This window comes from Eriocheir sinensis, chromosome 2, assembly GCF_024679095.1.
Source record: "Eriocheir sinensis breed Jianghai 21 chromosome 2, ASM2467909v1, whole genome shotgun sequence".
Lineage (NCBI taxonomy): Eukaryota > Metazoa > Arthropoda > Malacostraca > Decapoda > Varunidae > Eriocheir > Eriocheir sinensis.
Window position 1 is genome coordinate 25,060,707 of NC_066510.1, and position 20,816 is coordinate 25,081,522.

Below are 20,816 nucleotides of genomic sequence, written 5' to 3' on the forward strand. Positions count from 1 at the left end.
ACACACACACACACACACTTATGTACGAAACACTCTCAGCAAGTTTTGACGTGAGATCTCGCTTCCTCGCCAGTTTTTTTTATTTTTTTTATTTTTTTAACCGAGAGATGAGACTGCATGTGGAAAAATAGAATGAAAATCTCTCAATACGTGGAAAGTTTTATCTCCACAACTCTTTATTTTTTTTTCTTTTCTACAGCAAGTCCCCGAATCTCTCTCATGATGCGGCGCCGATGAAAAGGGTATGACGTTGTGGTGTCTGCTTTATACCTACATTCTTTATTTTCTAGACCAACGTCGCCAAACCTAATATGCCAATCACCTCAGTTACCTTGTTTTTATTACCTCCTTTTTACTCTTTCGCGATACGCTGATTGCAACACTAACAAGGTAACTGACTAACTAACCGTCCAGAGCGCCGAAGAGAGTCAATAGAGTTGGTAATTGCTTCCGGACAAACTTCTTCGGCAAAAGATCAACGTCGCCCGTAACTTCTCCTGGCCCCGAGGTGTGACCCGCCGTCCAGGCCGTCACGATGCAGCGCGCGACAGTTTCATTATGCAAACTGCCCAATCCCAACCTTTATTTCGCCTCGTCTCGCGCGCGTCATGCCTCCCGGTGCACGGCGCAGGCAATGTGGCGGGTAAAATACTGGTTTCTAAGATTAATCAAGGCCGTTCCAAGCGCCCTGCAGCCTCTCCCCTCGCCCGTCCTAGTGTGCAGACGGCGAAGGCAGTGACATGACATTGATTTTTCGTCACCAAAGTGGAAAGTAAAGGGAATTCTGCTTAATTAAACGGTTTAATGATTGTTGATGTTTAGTTTGACGATCTTCTCCCAGTGTAATGCAAGTGTAATGCTGTGTTGAAATATATTGCTTCAGTTTTCTTTATGTGCGATAAAAAATTTAAAAATCTGCTTGCATATGATCAACTTACCCACTGATTGCTGTTTTTTCTCGCAGACCAATGACATCAACGGAAACAAGAGCTGGGACCTCCACTTCTGGCTGGGCGCCGAGACCTCACAGGTGAGTGCGTGTTGTCAAGTCAGGTCAGGCCAGGTGAAGATTTACATAGATTTACATAGAAAATCAGACCACACAGACCCCATGGTCCAGACTTGGTGGTCTGTCCTTAAACCTAAGTGATTTTACATTAATCAGAAGACTCCAAACGTTTGCATTCTACTTCTAGTTGATATATTGTTGAAGGAAAGAAGTCGAGCTTTTATTTTTTTTTCAATACAATCTGTCACACCTGACCCACCACGGTGGAATTCTCGCATTTCAACGTTGGGTGAACGTTGGTGAAAAAAAATTTAGCAGTCTGAATTACTTGTTTACATCTGATTTTACGCCATTGTTCCTCCTGCGCAGCAAGTGTCATCGATCATAAACAATCTGTTTCTGTCTATATTCGTGAAAAAACCATTTTTATTTTTAAAACATGCTTCTTTCGTTTCTCGGAGGCGAGAGCCAGAGATGTTAACAAGCCTTTCTTTCGTAGGATTTGTTGCGCAAGCAAGGGATCATTTTTCGTTGCTGACGCTGAACACCTTCTAATTTAGCAATATCCTTTGCATGGGAGGGGAGACCAAAACTACATATTCCAAGTGGTGGGGTCTACTGTTGCTGTTGTAGAGCGGGAGTATTACATTCTTTAATTGAATACAAAGTTTGATTTTATTCTGTTCGCTTTATTTGCTGCATCTGCTCATCGATGTATTGCTGTGAAGAATGAGAGGTTTTGCGATTTTGACTGACCTTTGTTTTTGACGCATTTGATTAAATTTCGTATTCGAACTTCTTTATTCCTCGTTCCAACTTGAAGGACTGGCACTTGTTCACGTTAAAAGGGCATCTCCCATCTATCCGACCGTTGATTTTGTGCAAATCCTCTTGAGGCTTTGCCTGTCTTCGTCCGTCCGTGAGAACTTTGCCAATCTTTGTGTCGTCTGCAAATTTACTAATGCGGGTCATGAGTCCAACATCCACGTCGTTGATGTAAATAATGAAAAGGCTGGCCAGCCTGAGGGAGCCAGGACGCCACGAGTGACGTGACAGGCGCCCTGAGTTAAATCCGTCGATGTTGCTCTTTTTGTTGTCAATGCTCAACCCATTTATTTGTTGACCGTTACTTGACCGTCAATTTTTTTTTGTAATTTTTGTAAAGTAATTTATGATGCTTTATCAAACAAAATCTTTCTGAAATCATAAGATAGACTGAGTCCTGATATTTGGTCATAAACAGTGAGTGAAAAGGTTAATAAAGGTTAATAGGTTTGATGATAGGTCTGATTTTTTTTTGTTGTGAGTCCCAATCCAATCAATGCAATGTATGTTCAAGGTAATCTTTGTTGTCTCTAATTATGCCCTACAACAGCTATACCCACAAATAAGTTAGAGACTACTGGGCCTGTAATTACCTCTCTTTTTTTTGTCTCGTCTGAAAATCGGTGTTTTCGGTTTTTTTTCCAATTTTACTTGATGATGGGACGATGCCTTGTCGCATGGACATATTGAAGGAGAGTAGGGTTTTGAGTATTTCTTTCAGCAGAGCTGGATATAGAGCTGATATTCCAGGACTAGGATTTTTTTTTTTATTTTATTTATGAATGGAGAGCTTTAAGGACTTCATCAATTTATTAATGCATAGATGGGGATTTACTGCAGTACAGTTGTTGGTAGTACTGGTGTTGAAGGTGGTTAGGATTAAATACCAAGGAAAAAAAATGTGAAAAGTAAGTGTAAGTTAAGTGGTTTGTGTGTTGGCTGTCAGTCAACGTTGTTTGTTAAAGGTCCAATACCACTTTTGATCGCCTTCCTGTTGTTTATGTAACTGAAGAAGGTTTCGGATTATTTATTTTGATTGGCTATTTTTTTTCTTTGTTCTTTATCTACCTTCGCCTGCTAGTCTTTTTACTCGTCTTTTTTCGTCGTCGCCTGGCATTATAATAAAGGCGTGCTTTTCTTCTTTCTTTTTTCTAACTTTTTTTCTCAATTTGACTTTTTCTCTTGATTATTTAAAACCACGGTTAAATTTAATAGTGTTATTTATTATTGTAATTCGCTTCTCACCTGCAGGATGACAGTAAACTATTTTGTTGAGTTGTACTTTTTTTTTCTTAGCCCCGCTTCTACGTTGTTGTGTTTCTGTAGTTGTGATTGTTGTATTTTTGTAGTTAGCTTTTTGAAATTTTGTTAGCTTTTTTTTACTTTTTTTTGAGCTTTACTTTATTTAATGTCACTGATGATTGAGCTTTACGCTCGACGCGCACTAAGAGAACCGAGGTTCTCCTACCGTGACACTACTGACTGGGTTTATCTGGGTTGTTATGTTATATGGGTTGTTATTATTTTGGTTTTAATTTTGTTTTGAGAAATTGGCTGGCTTAGATAATTTCTTCTAGTTTTTCTCTCGTCTTCGTACCTGACATTGTCGTCCAGTCGATTGTCGTGAGTCGATATGGGGTCAGTGAGTCGTCTCCCAATGTGATCTCCCTGACTTCAGTGCTGACTGCAAGTAAGCAATTCATTAAGGTCTGCTTATATTGAGTTGAGATTGCAGATATATGATCTGTATATTTTTTAGTATTCTTTGCACGCACAAATGTTTTTCAAATGTTTTGTTTCTGCGTTTTTTCAGTGTTGTTAGTGTTTGTTTCTTGACTTAAAGCGCGGTTTGTTGACCGTTTCTTAGGTTTACACGATCTTGCTGCTCTTACGTTTTATACTTGTATTGTGTGTAGTCTGTAACGTCTTATTCGTATTGTCGATAATAATCGTTAAATTAATTGTACGTCAAAATTCAATTTTGTCAATTATGTTAATTTACAAAAATTTTTTTTTTCTATCAATTTTCATTGGCATCAAATTTGTTTTTGGTACGCGCGCAGCTTGCGGGAGGATTTTGGTGGTACTGGTGGGCTTGGTACGGGTGGTGGTACTTGCGGGACGGCGCGTGGCCGTGACTCGTTTGGGCGGGACTGGCTTTTGTTTTTTTGTGGAGGGAGGCTTCGGTCTGCCGAGGTTGATTCGAGAAAACCGCAATCCGTCTGGAAGAAGCCTTTTTGTCTGAGAAATTGTCCCAGAGAATTAGGCCAAGTCATTGTCCCATGCAATTGTCCCACCCAAGAACAAGCTCCATATGAGTTACTCTGTTCCAAACTCCGGCTCAGTGAAGGCCTTACTGTAAGTTGAGCTTAAGTTTAGTCCGTTTAAAATCAAATCGCCGGAATGTTAGGTTACTCCAAATCAAAAATGATTGGCCTGATCCGTTTTTCTCAGGATGGGTTAGTGGAACCAGGAGTTCCTCTCCATTAGTCTCGTGGAATAATCAGGATCGAGGAGCTGAGGTATCTTGATTATTCCAGTTTCTAGTGGGCTTATATACGTTATGTAAACAGAGTATCATTAGTTAATGTCAAAGAATAACCTCTGTGGGGAAATGTTACTTTTTATTTGCGGACTTTTTGTTTGCGGACATTGAAGTGATCTGATGTCCAACCCTCGCAGGATGAGGCTGGCGCTGCTGCCATCAAGACGGTGGAGCTGGACGATACGCTGGGCGGCGTGCCCGTCCAGCACCGCGAAGTCCAGGACCACGAGTCGTCTCTCTTCCTCTCCAGGTTGGTGTTCCCTCCCTCAGACACGACGCCGCTACTGACGCGGAACTCATTGACTATTCTTATACTTTGATTCTTCACTTGCATTCAACAAGAATCACCGATGACATACAATAGGTTGAAAAGAAGAGGAAAGGTAACACACACACACACACACACACACACACACACACACACACACACACACACACACACACACACACACACACACACACTCTAACAGCCTCCCTCCGCCAGGTTCAAGAAGGGCGTGAGGTATCTGAAGGGCGGCGTGGCCTCGGGCTTCCGCCACGTGGATCCCGACGCGCCCTACCCTGCCAGGCTATTCCACGTCAAGGGCCGAAGGAACGTGCGCGTCAAGGAGGTGAGCCCCGCCACTGCCCCTGACCCAGCCATTTATTATTTAAACTAAGGGTGTCCTGCTCGCTCACTTATTATTTTAGATTTAAAAGAACTACCATTCGATACCCTAAGACACTGCAGTAAACTCGTAATTCAAAATTCCTATCTCCATTGCTTTGAATTTTACAGTATTCACCCGTTTTCCCAGGTGGAGGCTACCGTGGCCTCCATGAACAAGGGTGACTGCTTCATCTTGGACTGCGGCGGCCAGGTGTTCGTGTACATGGGCCCCGCCAGCCGCAGGATCGAGCGTCTCAAGGCCATCACCGCCGCCAACGCCATCAGAGACGACGACCACGCGGGCAAGGCCAAGGTGTTGGTCATTGGTAAGTCGTGGAAGGACAGCCAACCAAGAAAAACAGTAATTTTTGATAAGCACCAAAGTTTCATCTGAAGCAGCAGGTTCAGGGTTCATGATTTGTGGAGAAAGTGGAACTTGTTTATCACATCAAAATACGTAACAATTTTTTTTAAGTTTTCAAGTTTCAAGGACAAGGTAAAGAGCCTGCCAATGCCTTGCTCAGTAAGATTAGGGAGTAGGATCATGAGTTGAGCACTTGTATGTTCTCAGCATGTTCTCAGTACTGTCATAATTGTAACCAGCCCATTAAAACACTGAAGAAGAAGAGAAAGTATTGAGTGTTTAGATATTCATGTGGCTGAACCTTACACGAAATATATTCACAGCTTGGTGAATTTAGTTGATGATAGGATAGGTTAGCTTGATGGGCTTAGGACAATGATCACCCTCACAAACACTTTAGCCCTAGGACTGAAGTGATTGTTTCCTTTTTTAATGTATATTTCTGAAGGTAGAATAATAGTAATTGCAGGAATTGAATATTCTCACTAGATGAGTCTGCCACTGAGAGTGAGGTGGGCGACTTCTTCACTGGTCTGGGCGAGGGATCACCAGATGACGTCGCCGATGAAGCCGCAGGTGCTGACGATGCAGTCTTTGAGCGCTCTGAGGCGGTGAGTTGAAGGAGAATTCATGTTGCTTATGAAAGTCATACCTTTGTTCAGAATAAGTGACTGTATAATCTAAAAATTTTATTGGTCCGTTAACAAAATTACCTCCTCTGACAGAGTGCTGCGACTCTGTATCATGTGTTTGAGGACAGCAGCGGAGCAATGCAGAACAAGAAGATTGGAGAAAAACCACTCCTGCAGTCCATGCTAAACTCTGGGGTAAGTAGTTGCTCTTCCACAGCCTTTTACAGGTCATACACACATAAAAGGAGTCAATAATAATTACTTGGAGGAACCCTCAAGAATGGTGTCGTAGGGCAGGCAAGGCAATGCGCCCCACCCAGGCCAATGATTCCATTAAATGATTGATTGATTGATCTTTGTCACTGATTTATTACTTAGCTATTTTTTTCTTGCACTTTTGTAAGTGCCGCAGCAACATTGTTATGGAGCGGAGTCCTCCTGTGATTATCTACATAATTCTCTGTCACAAACACGCCTCGGACTCATCTTCAAATTTGGCAGAGCAAGTGCCTGTGAAAAAAAGGTCCATGAGCTTTTTCTTCATTACAACAAAATACATAAAAAAGTTGTGATGAGTTAGTCATAATAGGAAATATTGAGATGAAAACTGCCTGCTTTGCTCACTGCTGACTGCTGGTCTGATATTTTAAGTTTCTCTTGTTAACTTCTGTCATCAGGTGTCTATGAGGAAATGATCAACAAGATAAGTATTTGAACTGTTGAATAATTTATTTATTTTTCTCAGGTTGTCATCATTGATTTTCACATCATGGAAGTTATCATCATATTTTAAGGCAATATTTTCTGATCTTGAGATTAATGTAATGAAGCCACTTCTTTCTCTTTGCTTCTCCTGTTATTGATATTAATTTGGGTTATGTTTTTATTTCCACGTCCAATTTAAACAACTATTACGCGTGGCTTAATGACTGTCTGCCAACACCAGGAGAATGCTCAGGTAAATATGATAGCACACTTTGCATTCTGTTGCACTGCCTTTTTACAGTATCTGGGCTTGACAACTCAACACCACCTCCTGGCTCCCTCTAGCTGTTGCATTTATCTTTGCTGAAACTCCATCAGATTTGCTTGCTATTTTTCTATTGAAACTGCTACCTAGTGATTAAAAAGTTTCACCCAAATTTCAAGTAGTTTTCAAGAGTAATTATTTGAGATACAGATTAGAGGGATATAGCAACTTGTCTACACGTGAAGTTGCTTTTAAAAACTGAGGTGTATTGTAGAATCCAAGGTATATTTGGTTGACTTTAACCACTTTGTATATTTAGTTCTAGTGTTTTAAACTTAGTATAATGCAAATTAATGTAAGAAAATAACGACTTGTTCATGTAGTTTTAGTGTTTTTAGAAATATACAGGAATAACACAAATTTATAGTCATGTAAAAGTGCAGTGTTAGAATCTCAGTCAGTTGAGTAGCCTGGACCTCCTGGCTCCCTCCTGGGAATGAAACGACTAATTCCTTAACCTCAAACAGCACAGTGGGTAAGCTTTGACAGTGCTTTCAACATCATCAAATTTTCACCCTATATATTTTTTGTTTTTTGTACTTTCAAGAAATCTTGCTTTTTCAGCAGCTACATTTTTTTTTTTTTTTAATATTCATTTAATAATTTGTGCAATGATACAAGTGACTGACTTTTATTAGTTTTCATACCTTCAATTGAAAAAAAAGAAGATACATTCTATGCAAATAATTATATGAAGATATTGCTTTCATTAAAAGTTGGCAACCAAAAGTTAGTCAGCTTATTGCACAAAGGAATTCAAGCTTATATGACACTGTTCTTTCAAGAAATATTTAGTTTGAATATTGCAGCTTCATAGACTCAACAAGTTCTTACTTTGAAAGGCTTTTCAGCACTTTTTGCACTTAGAGGATCTTCTGAACACAGATTAATTTATCTGACTTTGATCTTGTGTTGCGGAACAGCATGTACATAATGCTCCACTTGCTCATTCAGCAAGGAATATTGGTGATGGTCTGTCTCCTTATTCTTCTAATTCAAGCAATATTTCCTTAAGGGATGCAAAACAAAGGGTTTAGGAAGATGCATGAAAAGGTAATTGGAGCAGTAATCACAGCCCGAGTGTACTTGAGTGTTGGTGTGATAAGTCTTTGTCGTAGTTGGGAATCCCTCCGACTTTATTGCCACTTGTAGTACAATGGAATAACTTGTAAACCAAGAAATAGAATGAATTGTTTACACGTAATAAGGTGATTAGTACTATCTCCATAATATGTATGTTTGATGTGCATGTCTGTATGAGCTTCAAGACACAGTGCATAGACTCAGACTTCAGAACTTGTATTATTTTTACAGGTACAAATGAGGTATAATGGAACAGTTGTTTTCAAAAATACTTTTTTTTTTTCATACAAGTTTCTCAAAATGTCGGCCACTACATTATTTTAAGGGAAACTTCAACATATTCACCATAATTTTAGCCATCAGTATAAACTTTCTGTTACTGTTTAATTCATTTATTTTAAGTACTTCACTATAGAATATATATGAATGATTACTTTTCAGAGGTAACTAATGCTAAGTCAGACACTGAATGCTGTTTTAAGTAATTCACTGTACAGTGCTCTCGCTTACATTTTGCACGTAATTCATGCCAAAAAATGTTTGCAGAATTAAAATTTATAAAAGATGAAGTAAATAACTAACAAGGAAATGTGCATTCTGTTCTGGAATGATTTTTCAACAGAACTTATGGTTATAGTTCTTCTGTCCAACTTAACACACTCATATTCTACATTTCTTGGCACTCTTGGGGTGCTCTGCCAGTCCACCACCACCACCATCCCCTCCAGTAGCTGATGCCAACACTTTAATGAGGAGGATTCAATATGGAATGAAAATCACACAGAATGCATTGCCTGATTAAGTGTAAACAAGCTTGACAGACAACAGCTAAGCATTGGGTTGCAGTGACCGAGTCTGTTTTGGAATGTTTTTACACCTGTAGAAAAGACTTTCCAGTAAAGAGCAATTTTATCTACAGTGCTTAGTGGATGCTAAATGTGGTGGATTATTGTCATCCATTTCTACAATCCCAACATTTTAAAACCATCCCCACATAAGTGGGGTTCAAATAACTCTGCCATCTTGCTTTGCCAACCTGTTGTTACTTGGCAATTCCACACGGGATACATGGGCTATGTTTATGTATCTTTGAATAGTAAATATGATAGTTCCACTACACCCAATGTCTCAAGTGCCGAGCATCAGGTTGCACGTCCATGAAACGTGTGCTTATTCTTGAAATATGAGCTCTGGTCACACTGCCACCTTACCGCCATATGTGATTCATTGAAGCAGGAATGTGCGAAATATAAGTGAGCACTGTATTTCTGAAATGAAACGTTTTTCATCACTAGAATTTCACTTAAATATTTTCGCTTTTATTTAGGTACAGGCCAGCAATTTTACCATATAAGATGTGTATCAGTGGCTTGCGTAATCTTTAGTTTTGAATTCCTCTGTAAATTAAAGATAGGGACATAAATTAATTTGTGATTTGCATCAGTGTTCATCTCCATCTCCTTGGCCTTGGAACCTATGGGAGAAAGAACCCATTAGCTTGGGGCACAGGGATAGTAGCATTTAGAGATTAGATAATCATTGAGTAAAAAAACTCAGGACCATGTAGCATGTAGCCATGAACGAGAGTGCTTGTTTCCCACCAAGAAGCTGCCACGAGTTAAGCATGCACAAGCGTACTCCCTCTGGGCACAGTTTGACCACAACCATAGAGCCACTGGCCCATCTCTAAACAGATGTGATGTTCATGAATGATTGCTTTAAATATCTTCATTCATATACATTTTATGTTTTCACCTCAGGTTTTGGGTTGCCAATTGTTAGTCATGAATATCAAACATGATGAAACACCACTCAAGACACAGTTCTGAATTATAAATGTTATAATCATATATATTGCATTCCACACATAATAAAGTTCTACAGTGAAAGTGACACGTCTGCAGGGCTTGGCTACTAACTTTACACTTTAAGGGACAAGCAAGAACATGTCTGTCATGTTATGGATGTGTGCTGTTGTAAATACCAACCAGGTGACATCCTGCAGGACAGGTTTTCCTGCATATTATCAATTGTTGAATTCTCATATGAATTGCTTGTTTAATTTTTACTTGATATTTTTGCATGATCGTAATCTTTTGGGATCTACACAATGATGCATGGGAGGGCTCAAAGTATAACCTTTACAATGTAAATCACATGCTGTATAAAATTAATTTTATGAAAGACTATTGTGAAACAGATTATATTAGCCATAGAAATGAAATTTTGTGCCTCAAGAAAGGTATTGTACATGGTTCATCTCTCCACTTACAATTAGTGGACAATTGTTTATTCTTGGCTGTGCCTCGCAGGACTGCTTCCTGCTGGACACTGGCTCGGGGGTCTACGTGTGGATCGGCAGTGGCTCCAGCAAGCAGGAGAAGGTCAAGAGCATGGAGATGGCTGGTAAGTGATGAGACATTTTCCCATATTAACTGAAGGTTCTTTAAACAAATTAAAAATATCAAAATATTTTATTAAAAAAATTGACATTATTCAAACCATCATCAGTTACAAATATCCTGCCGCCTAGATAAGCTGTAGCTTCAAGGCTGATCTCATTCATGTGTCTACTTTCCTGTGTACACAAATTTACTACATCTATCATCAGGAAATGGAAATTGCAAGTGATTGAATAATATATCATTGTTATTCTGTCACTATGTGCACAGCGCTGTCTTTTATTCTAATGAAACAGAAGTACTGTAGGTAAATGGATGCGGTGTCTGTGTCTTACAAGTTTGTCTTCTGACAGCTGCATACATGGAGCAACAAGGCTACCCCAAGTGGAAGAGTGTGCAGCGTGTGGTGGAGAAGGCCGAGCCTGCAGTGTTCAAGTCATACTTTAAGACATGGAAGGAGCCCACAGAACAAACAGGGTTGGGCAGAATTTTCAATGAGAGGCAAATTGCTGCAAGTAAGTTGTAAGATTAATAGTGGCCAGTTTATCAGTCATTTGCCATAACTTTGAAACATTGTTTTCATAACTTTACTGAAGTTCTTTGCATGTTATTTATTATGATGATAGTAGTGATACAGTTAATGGTAAATTGACATTTCTTTCCATGAAGCTGTGCACCATAAACATGCATTAACTAAGCAGTTTGTTAGTTAATTTGTTATTTTTCAGTGACAGCAGTTGATGCAGACTTTGACCCGAGCACCCTCCATGCTGAGAAGCGTCGCCTCCTGCAGAAGAATGCTGGACCTGCCATTGGCTTCATGCCTGATGATGGCTCAGGCCAGGCAAGTGTGCTGGAAAAATAAAAGCATATTTAGATTTTACAAATCTTATGAAGAGAATTTTTCATTGTCTTTTAAATTTCTTTATAGATTGAGACTTGGCGAATTGAGAACTTTGAGTTGGAGCCTGTGGACGAGGGCACGCGGGGCTTCTTCTTTGGTGGTGATTCTTACGTCATGAAGTACACCTATGAGATCAATGGCAACGAGCGCTACATCCTCTACTTCTGGCAGGTAAGCAAAGGGATGAAGAGGGTGATGCTGAACACAGGTATCAGGTTTTTAAAGGCATTAGGTTCCTCATATCATTTGTTTTGATGCAGAAGTATGGCTTAGGTTTGCCATTAATGTTTATATATTGTAATTCCAATTTAATTGGTTTTAATAGTTAATGTATATAGATCTGAGTAAATTATATTCCATATAAAAAAAAACCCACTGTGTTTGCAGGAGACCATGTTATAAAATGTAAATTTGATTTTTTCATCACAATCCTCAGGGAGTTGCCAGCAGCCAGGATGAGCGAGCTGCTTCTGCCATCCATACTGTTCGCCTCGACAATGAGCTTAACGGCAAGGCTGTGCAAGTGAGAGTGGTGCAAGGCTCTGAACCCGCCCACTTCCTGAGGATCTTTAAGGGTAAGCTAAGGAGAGTCTTGATCTGTACAAGGAAATCTATTCTGTTTTCTGCTGTCTTAAAAAAGTAGTAAGGATTTATTTTTTGACTGAGTATAATAAAAGGAAGGTAGACAATTTTGAGTCCCAGGCATTTAGATGAGTTGGTATTTTACATATTATTATTAAGCAAGTTTATGAGAGTGGTGGCTTGTACTAATGCTTCATGTGTGCAGGCCAGATGGTGGTGTTCCTGGGTGGCAAGGCGTCCGGCTTCAAGAACGTGCATGACCATGACACCTACGACGTGGATGGCACCCGTCTCTTCAGGGTGGGTGATATAATCAGTTTGACCTTTCTTGCAGGGCTGACAGTGTTCAGGAAGAGCATCTAAGTATGAAAGTTTGTTTGAATATTTGCTAATAGTAGTGGAATGGTATATTTCAAAATCTTGTCATTTTTTACATACAGAAATAAGTTCATATTCTATTACTGTATATGAAAATACATAAATATTGTATTTGCCTGGAGGAGTGTGTTTGGTATGTTGGTGGACTCGCAATTAATGGTGGTGGTGCTTCAGGTGCGAGGGACTTGTGAGCTGGACACCCGGGCCCAGCAGGTGGCGGAGGAGGCAGGGTCACTCAACTCCGATGATGTGTTTGTCCTCGAGACCCCAGCTAAGACTTACCTTTGGATTGGCAAGGTTAGAATCAGAGGAAATAGCACTAAGCGGTTGTGTGATTATATTTTCAGCTTTAATCTATTTGATGAGAAAGTGTAAAAACTCCAGGTCAGTAAATGCAAGTTACAGTTTATAATTACAACCTCTGAGATATAGTGAATAAAACACACTGGAAAACAAAGATGTTGGTTATATTCACTTAAAGAATATTACATCAGTGAGATTACTCCCATCTGCTAGTTGATAGCTGTTGATATTACAATATAGTGTAGAAATATATAGCTTTGATACCATAAATAAGTGAAAATGGCATCTAAATTTTTGCTTTATATGAGAAAAACTAAAACTAACAAAGCTAAGACATTTAGCATGTACTGTTTCATGAAATGGTAAGGGCTGAGGCTTTCATGTGTTGTATCCACCAGGGCGCCAGTGAGGAGGAGAAGGCCATGGGGGAGAAGGTTGCAGCGATGGTGTCCCCTGACAGGGAGCTGCAGGCAAGTGCTTGGATTAAGTTTAGTGTACAATTTTTCTCCTTTAGGGTCTTAAACTCTGTTATCATACTTTTTGTCTTCCTCCTTTTCTTTGTTGCAAATAAGGCATTTTACTCTACATAGCTCTGATGCCTTGTTCTCTTTTGGAAATCCCCTTGAGAGGATGGCCATGGCAGTCCAGTTCTTCTTGTTCCTACACCCCTTTTTGCAACGTGCACGCTCCACCCTGCCTCTCCAAGTGTTCCTCAATCCTGTCTATCCATCACACATGTGGTCTGCCTGCCCCTCTCCATCCACCCATTAGATTCTTGCTTTCATCTCTCTTGTACACCTATCTATGTATGTATTAAAAAGCTTTCCTCCATCTATAATTCCTCCTACCGACAATTTAAATTCTTTCAAGAGTAGAGTATCAAGACACCTCTCCTTCCAAAATTGACATCTCTTTTGGCCTCTCATTCTTTTTCTTGAGCAGTGCCTCCCTTGCTGTAAAGAAAAGTGGGTGGTACATCAGGCGGGACATTGTGTGCCTCCGTAGTGTAATGGTGAGCACAGCTTTAATCCATTCACTTCAGTTTGATCCCGAGCCAAGTAAGTAAGGTTGCTGCTGATTGGCTATTGGGAGGCGGGATGTCTAATGTCTGTTCCCCAACACAATTATTACCCAGGTTCAGATAATATACACATTTTCATTACTTAGCCTATCTGTTACACAAGATAAGCAAATTTTGTTGTCTGCATTGGATTAAGCAGTGATTGTACAACTACTACACACTATTCAAAGCCCAATAGTGTAAAAAATAAAGTAGGTTAATAATTATGAGTCGGAGAATAGCATTTAATGTTGTTTATACCACGTTTTATAACATGGTATAAACTTCCTTGTCTACTTATATATCACATTTTGTCTAAGATCTGAAAGTACCATTGTACTCAGGAGGATTTTATGTTTGAGAATGTAGTTTTAACTTTAAATAATATTCTCTGACTTATACTCACTCTCTTTACATTATTTTTTTACCCTAATCATGTTACAATTATTGTATAATGTATAATCATTGATTAATTCAGTAATGTCGACAAAATTTACCGATCTTGTGTAACATGAGCTAAGTTAAAGAAGTAAGAATATTTTCTAAACTTGGCTAGTGTGTTGGGTGACGGAGATGTCATATGCTCTGCCTCCCAGCAGCCAATCCATAGCATCCTTACTTGCATGGCTAGGAGCTAGGTATCCAGTTTAATTGAATCAACTATAGTTAAGTATCTGCAGGCCTGGGTGAAATCCTGGCCTGAGCAGTCATTGTGCAGCTGTAATGCCAGGAAATTTAGGCCTGTCATATTGTAGCTAACTATCTGTGTTCCTCTATCCCTTGATGTTAGGGTAATTTAGATGGTTAATTATAATGTAGCAGGCCTAAATTTCCTGGCATTACACAGCCCACTCAGCTGCTCATATTCCCCTTCGGACTGTGGTTCCTGGACAGGGGCTCCCTCTATTAGTCTGGGAAATCAAGGGTAGAGTGTACGCAATCTTGAGTTATAGAGCAACTGTTTTTTCAGACGCTGGCTGAGGGCGAGGAAGAGGATGACTTCTGGACGAGTCTGGGAGGCAAGGGAGAGTACCAGACCAGCAGGGACGTGGACAGGCCACTGCTGTACCCACGCCTCTTCCACTGCACCATCTCTCCAGCTGGCTGCCTCCGGGTTAATGAAGTGTCTCACTTCTCCCAAGAGGTGAGATTGAATGATTACTGAAAGTTTATTGGTGGATAGGATCAATATTTCACCATTTGACTTAATAGCATATATACCTAGGCAGGTAGAGGAAACGCAACACTGCACTGTAGCTATCACAAGACTGATTACATGATAGCAATAGCCTGCTACTATTGCATCCTCAGCTGTAGAGTTCCCCACAGTGCAATGCTATTATTTCCTTTGCCTGCTTCAGACATCAGCTCTTGGAGTAAACAGTACATGCATTACAGTAAAAAAGCATCAAGCAAATTATTGTGCTAACTCACCGGCTCCTAAATGGGGTGAGCATCTCATGTAGCCCATGTAAGACTGGTGATAAAATTAAGAAATTTTCTCAGGCTACATTTTTCTTGTAAATGGCAGTAAATGTTCATTATTGATGATGCATGTTATTTAAATTTACTTAAAATGTGAATAAGCTGTATCCACATGAACTCGTGAAGCAATGAATTATGATCTTGTAGGGAAGTTAAATGTAGACTGACAAAGTGAAATGCTACCTTTTGTCACAGGACCTGAATGAGGATGATGTGATGGTGCTGGACTCCGGTGACGAGGTCTATGTCTGGGTTGGCCGAGGCTCGGATGACCAGGAGAAAGAAAAGGCTTTTGCTATGGCGGAGGTAAGTCTGGTGCACTGTGGTACATTTCAATCATGACTGCCATTTGAAGATTTTATTCTGTACCATCATATTTCATGCCATCAGTGCCAAATTCTGGATGAATTAGATTTAATGGAGACCCAATCATAAATGTAGACTTTGTGCAATTTGAAATGCTTAGAGCTAAGAGAGTTGCTCGTACAGAACTACATCAAGACTGACCCAACGGAGCGTTCGCTGGACACAACAGTGATCGTGCGCGTCAACCAGGGAGAGGAGCCTGCCTCCTTCACCTCCATCTTCCCTGCCTGGAACCCGGACCTCTGGGAGGTAGGTGGTGATGGTGCTGCCATGTGTTAGCAGAATATAAATTATTAGTTAAATCAATATGTCTTTATACAAATGCTCTGTAGAAAGAGGTGAAGTGTGCCTCAGAAGTAAACATATTAACTCTAAATGGGATTTCTAAATGCTGCTTTACAGTTACATTTTTAATGGTTAAAAATTGAATAACGTTCACATTCAAAAGTGGAAAGTGAGATCCTGACTTAACATTAATGCGATATTAATGTAGCTCTTGTAGAAAATAGTTTTAAAATTTAAATACATTTACACTTGGGGCACACAGTGTAGTGTAGATTATGTAGTATTTAATGATAGCAAATACTCTTCCTTTCTAGTTCACATTACTCAATATATTCCTGTGCATAATTTTTTTCTCTGCCCTTTTATACCTGCCAAATACAAGGTGAAATAAATTTTGTCAATAGTACTCTTTGTTTTGAATCTTGTGGTACTTTGTTGGGCATCCAGGTATGCATTGCAACTGAAAGAATCTCACCCATAATGATGACTGTAAATGGCTACTTTACACTCAGTAAGTTTAATGTAATGTACCTGGATGTACAAGGCAGTACTATTCAGATTCTGTTGCTAATGAAGTGCACAGTAAATAGATTTTGTTAAGAGTAGTACAGCACACAACAGATCTGTAGTCCATCCACAGCAGGGACTGTTTTCCATTCACTAGTCTGTTATGCTGTAATGGAGGCATCAGTAGGACCACATAACTGATGCATCATAAGGCATTAAATGTGACTTTTCAATAAAACCCAGAATTAATATTTTGGATGGCAAAAACTGCACTTGCATTGTGTATCACATTATTGACTGGTAAAACGATTAAGTGGATTCAGGTATATTACTGTAAAATTCTTCAACTGGTCTCTTATGCAAATACCTTGCATGGAATGAAGTTCAAGACTGCTCTTACTCTTCTACTTGAGTCAAACAAAACAGTGATCCAAATAAATACCTTAATTGCTATTGGATGGTATGAAATATTAACATCCTTGGCTGAAGCTCTTTAGTAAAAAAGCAGAGCAACACACTGACACTTTGAATCAACACTTGTCACACACAACAAACATCAACACAACTCCTAACTTTTTTCGTTAAATTTTATTTAAAGCATTTCATTGGAGACTAAATACTTCTGATTGTCTCTTCCAGAAGGTGGATTAAGCGGCTTTCGTACTGTGATGTGCGTTGTGTGTTCCTAGGTGGTATTGCTTAAAGCTTGACCTACATACTGCCCTCCCTGCCTGTAGTGCATGCCATCCCTTAAGTAATTTGTACTGCTACAAGTAGTAGCCAGCAGCCATGTAGTGGCTGTGAGGGTGGCTGCCCTGGGGAAAGTTCTTGGGGAGCTGCCACATGTCAGTAGTGGGGCACTATGATATTGGAGGAATGGAGATGAAAATGAAGATTACAAGTGAGGTTGTTCCCTTCACTGTAGTCAGTGTAGTCTTGGCATGTTGGTAGTTAAGTAGGTAGGCAGAATTTCAAAAGAAGACCTTTATGGGCCACTAGTTACTGTGCAATGTGACACCATATTGCTGGTTGCTACCATAGCTGATGTTGGAAAAGAAGGAATTTAGGGAATGTGATCATGGGTTGCAATTTAAGAATGGGTGCAAAATAACTAGCCATTTGTTCATAGCAGGTAAAAAATGTTATACTGTCATTGGTGTAAATATTTTTTGCATAATATGGTATAGGTTTGCATAGTCTGCAGGGCAAAGAATAATGGTCTCCATCAATCTGCAATAGTGCAGTAAGTTTGGAGCAACTAGAATATGGAAAGTGTAGTAAAGCGAGACTGCATAATCATGTGGAAGCACTTTTTACCACAGCATTTCTGAATGAATGAAAAGTTTATACTGCATGTTGCATGACTTTCAGGAACTGTGATGTCACCAGTGGAATTTTTTTTTCATTGCATCAGTTAATCTATAGAGGAATGTATGGCAGTACTAAACATTTGATATTACTAGTGTCACAATAAGACATTAACAGCATTTAAAGACAGTTTCAAGCTGCATATTGCCCAATGAAATTATCATATTTTAGACATGCTCCAACATGCACTTTAGTTTTGTCAGATTAAACTGTCAGTTATGAACTACATGGCAGAGCTTGCATCCATTCTTAATCCTTTTTTATGACATCTGAGAAAATAAGCGAAGGGTTTTATACTAAATTTTTCATTACAGATACAGCACCTGACTGAGAAAATGATGCTCTTATCTGAATTATTATTGTGCCTTTTAGCATTCAACGTAGGGATAGGGACACCAGATCAGGGTTTATATACTTTAAATAGGTGAGCTCTGAAAATAGTGTATGAATAGGTGCAGTAACCTGTTAGTTGCCCAAGACAGGCTGCTTCTCAAATATGAAAGATTTAGGGAATCGTATCAGAGGAACGTTTGGTGACATCCAAAAAGTGTCTGGACTAAGGTTTCTTGGTACAATTTTTTTCACACTTTTAATCAATAATACTTTCTAGAATACCCTATAGACCCCCCTGAAATAACATAAAACTACAGACTAATTTTATTTCTTGTGCTGACTTTCTGCATAGTACTCAGTAGCCTTAGAAAAGCTGACAGTTTCTAATCCCTTGCAAGTCTATTTGACTCAGTGATCCCCAGGGTGTATTGACCACTAACCTAGTGGTTGTTGCAGCTGTGCCCCAGCCCTGATGCGATGCCACAAATGATTGAAAACAATATAGTCCATAATATTAAAGAAGAAAGCGAAAATATTACCAAAGATCAACAGTTGAAGGTTGAGGAAGCGCCAGCACAGAAAGAGCACCCTGCTGCTAGTTGTTGCTGTTGTCAATGAGAGTAAAGTAAGGCAGATCAGCCAAGGTGCCTGCGGCACACTAACATCCTGCGGTGCTTCCCAACAGTTCCCCAGAAGAACTTCAGTCATGTTGCAGAAGAATTTTTACTGTTAAAACTGTGCTTAGTGATATGTTCTCTGTATGTTTACAAGCCTGCCAAACTGAAAGCACATGAGCTTGATCTTCCCAGTACTGTCTTTTTTAGATGATGGAATAGTAAAATGTCTTCTGTTATCTGTCAGACAATGTACTGATAGGGATAATAATACTCACAAATTTAACACTTTAAAAGCATTATGGCTTTTGTCTATAATAAACTGTAACTTCATATAAACACATAACCAATAATGTAAGAAATTAGTTCAAGGCTACAAAGAGCAATCATATCTTCTCCAGCATGACTGTTGCTCCTGGTGATCCCATAGTTGTAACTCACTAATGTTAACCCAGTGTCTGAGGAAGCAGGTGTTTTAACTGCATTCGTGTTGAAGAACTAATATAATATAAATTCATAGTGTTAAGAACTCCATTATGCATCTGATGGTTCAGAAGCAAAACAGTTCACGGGCTGTGGTGAGTAGGAATGGTGGTGGTGTTGAGTCTTCCCATGGTAGGTTTATCATTTATGCAGCATGGTTACCAAAGCAACTTGGCAACTAATACTATCATCTTACTAGTGTGGTTTTGGTTCATGGCAGAGTCAGTGATAGCATGCACTGCATTTACCTGGCACAAAATAATTTGGATGTGAAAAAGACACTCACTACAGCATTAACAAAACTAACGCTTTCTCACCTAATGAAAAGTTATTTTTGTATCGAAAACTGAGTGGTTTGAATAGGAACCCATTTATATTTGTAACTAGCTCTGTTTGGAGAGGTTCATCTTTCCTACTTTTTGACAAATATGGGATATTTACAGATAAAAGTACTAACTTTAAGTTGCAATGGGGCTATACACATACAGAAAACTCAGCATTCTTATCAGTCTGATGCTGGGATTTAATATCGCATGAGAAAGTGTATTTGTGGCTTCCTAGTGCTGAATGGTATGACATATTGGTTACTCATACTCTAACCTCCTCGTCAAATGCTGAGATGCATTTCCCAGCCCTTTAATTTTGTGTGATGTATTCAGTATTCTCATCACTGTCATTTACCAGTTTATATAGATAGCATCACTTCTACAAACATTCTCCAAGAGTGGTTTTATCAGGAAAGGGGTATTCAAGTTAGGGGTGTACACTCAGATACATCTGAATAGAAATATTAAAAAAACTGGGCTGTCTCTAGACTCTAAAGAAAGCAAATCATAAGTAAACTAAATGATGGGTGATTACTTACAGGCAATAAAATTACAGATGTGATACTTTGGGCAGATGATTATTTTTAACTTTAACTTATAGTAAAACTGTTCAGCTTAACAATAAGATACTTCTCTTACCTTATTTTATCAACTTTCATGGATCTTGATACATAAATGAATAATTTCTTGCAGTTTGCACCTTCACTTCTTTGTGGTTCTTTTGGCTATCAAGTTATATTCTTTCCTCTTTCTTTTGTCCAACCGTCCTTATGTTGCTGTGGGTGCAAATGTCGGAGCTTTAATGCAGGGATCACTGAAACAGATAACAACCTTATAATTGGTCTGATGAAAGCCAGTGACTCCTCCCTTTGACTTATTGGTGGGAAGCAATTTTAGAAGTAAAAACATAATGTCAATTGTACTGTTTGTTACCTGCCACTAGTATATTATTTCATTACACACCTCTTTACTTCAGTGAGCTATGAACATTGTTTACATTTTGTAGTGAAAAACTAATGCAACATTTTTATGCACCAGGTTCATGGACCCCTGAAACCCATCTCTTGGGGGTCCATGAACCAGAGACTAAGAAACCAGTAAATCTAGTCCTTGTAGTTGGGAATGCTTTGCCTCCGCTCTGCTTCTGCCGGCATGTTTACTGTTTTATGTTAAGATTTCTATTAATCTGTTATATCCAGAAAACTCTAGTATATGAACTGCTAATACAAAACTAGTTTTCTTTAGAATTATATTAATCTTTACAGTAGTATGTACATATAAAA

General features: G+C 39.2%; 1 protein-coding gene across 4 annotated transcripts in view; it reads left to right on the plus strand.

The window, feature by feature from the left end:
* LOC127001610 (gelsolin, cytoplasmic-like) overlaps positions 1-20,816 on the plus strand; it is a 90,570-nt gene that overhangs the window by 67,901 nt on the left and 1,853 nt on the right. Inside the window, exons 3-21 of one of the 4 annotated variants that reach the window (XM_050866425.1) lie at positions 965-1,030; positions 4,517-4,629; positions 4,864-4,990; positions 5,177-5,354; positions 5,882-6,003; positions 6,118-6,219; positions 6,971-6,982; positions 10,450-10,543; positions 10,893-11,054; positions 11,268-11,383; positions 11,471-11,614; positions 11,880-12,018; positions 12,231-12,325; positions 12,578-12,700; positions 13,105-13,176; positions 14,737-14,910; positions 15,447-15,557; positions 15,741-15,866; positions 18,567-18,735. In XM_050866425.1, coding sequence (XP_050722382.1) covers positions 965-1,030; positions 4,517-4,629; positions 4,864-4,990; positions 5,177-5,354; positions 5,882-6,003; positions 6,118-6,219; positions 6,971-6,982; positions 10,450-10,543; positions 10,893-11,054; positions 11,268-11,383; positions 11,471-11,614; positions 11,880-12,018; positions 12,231-12,325; positions 12,578-12,700; positions 13,105-13,176; positions 14,737-14,910; positions 15,447-15,557; positions 15,741-15,866; positions 18,567-18,728 — 2,238 coding nt within the window. In that variant the 3' untranslated portion in view covers positions 18,729-18,735. Of the gene's footprint in view, positions 1-964; positions 1,031-4,516; positions 4,630-4,863; positions 4,991-5,176; positions 5,355-5,881; positions 6,004-6,117; positions 6,220-6,970; positions 6,983-10,449; positions 10,544-10,892; positions 11,055-11,267; positions 11,384-11,470; positions 11,615-11,879; positions 12,019-12,230; positions 12,326-12,577; positions 12,701-13,104; positions 13,177-14,736; positions 14,911-15,446; positions 15,558-15,740; positions 15,867-17,048; positions 17,080-18,566; positions 18,736-20,816 lie in introns of all 4 variants that reach the window. The other 3 variants (XM_050866452.1, XM_050866432.1, XM_050866442.1) reach the window with 3 other exon arrangements.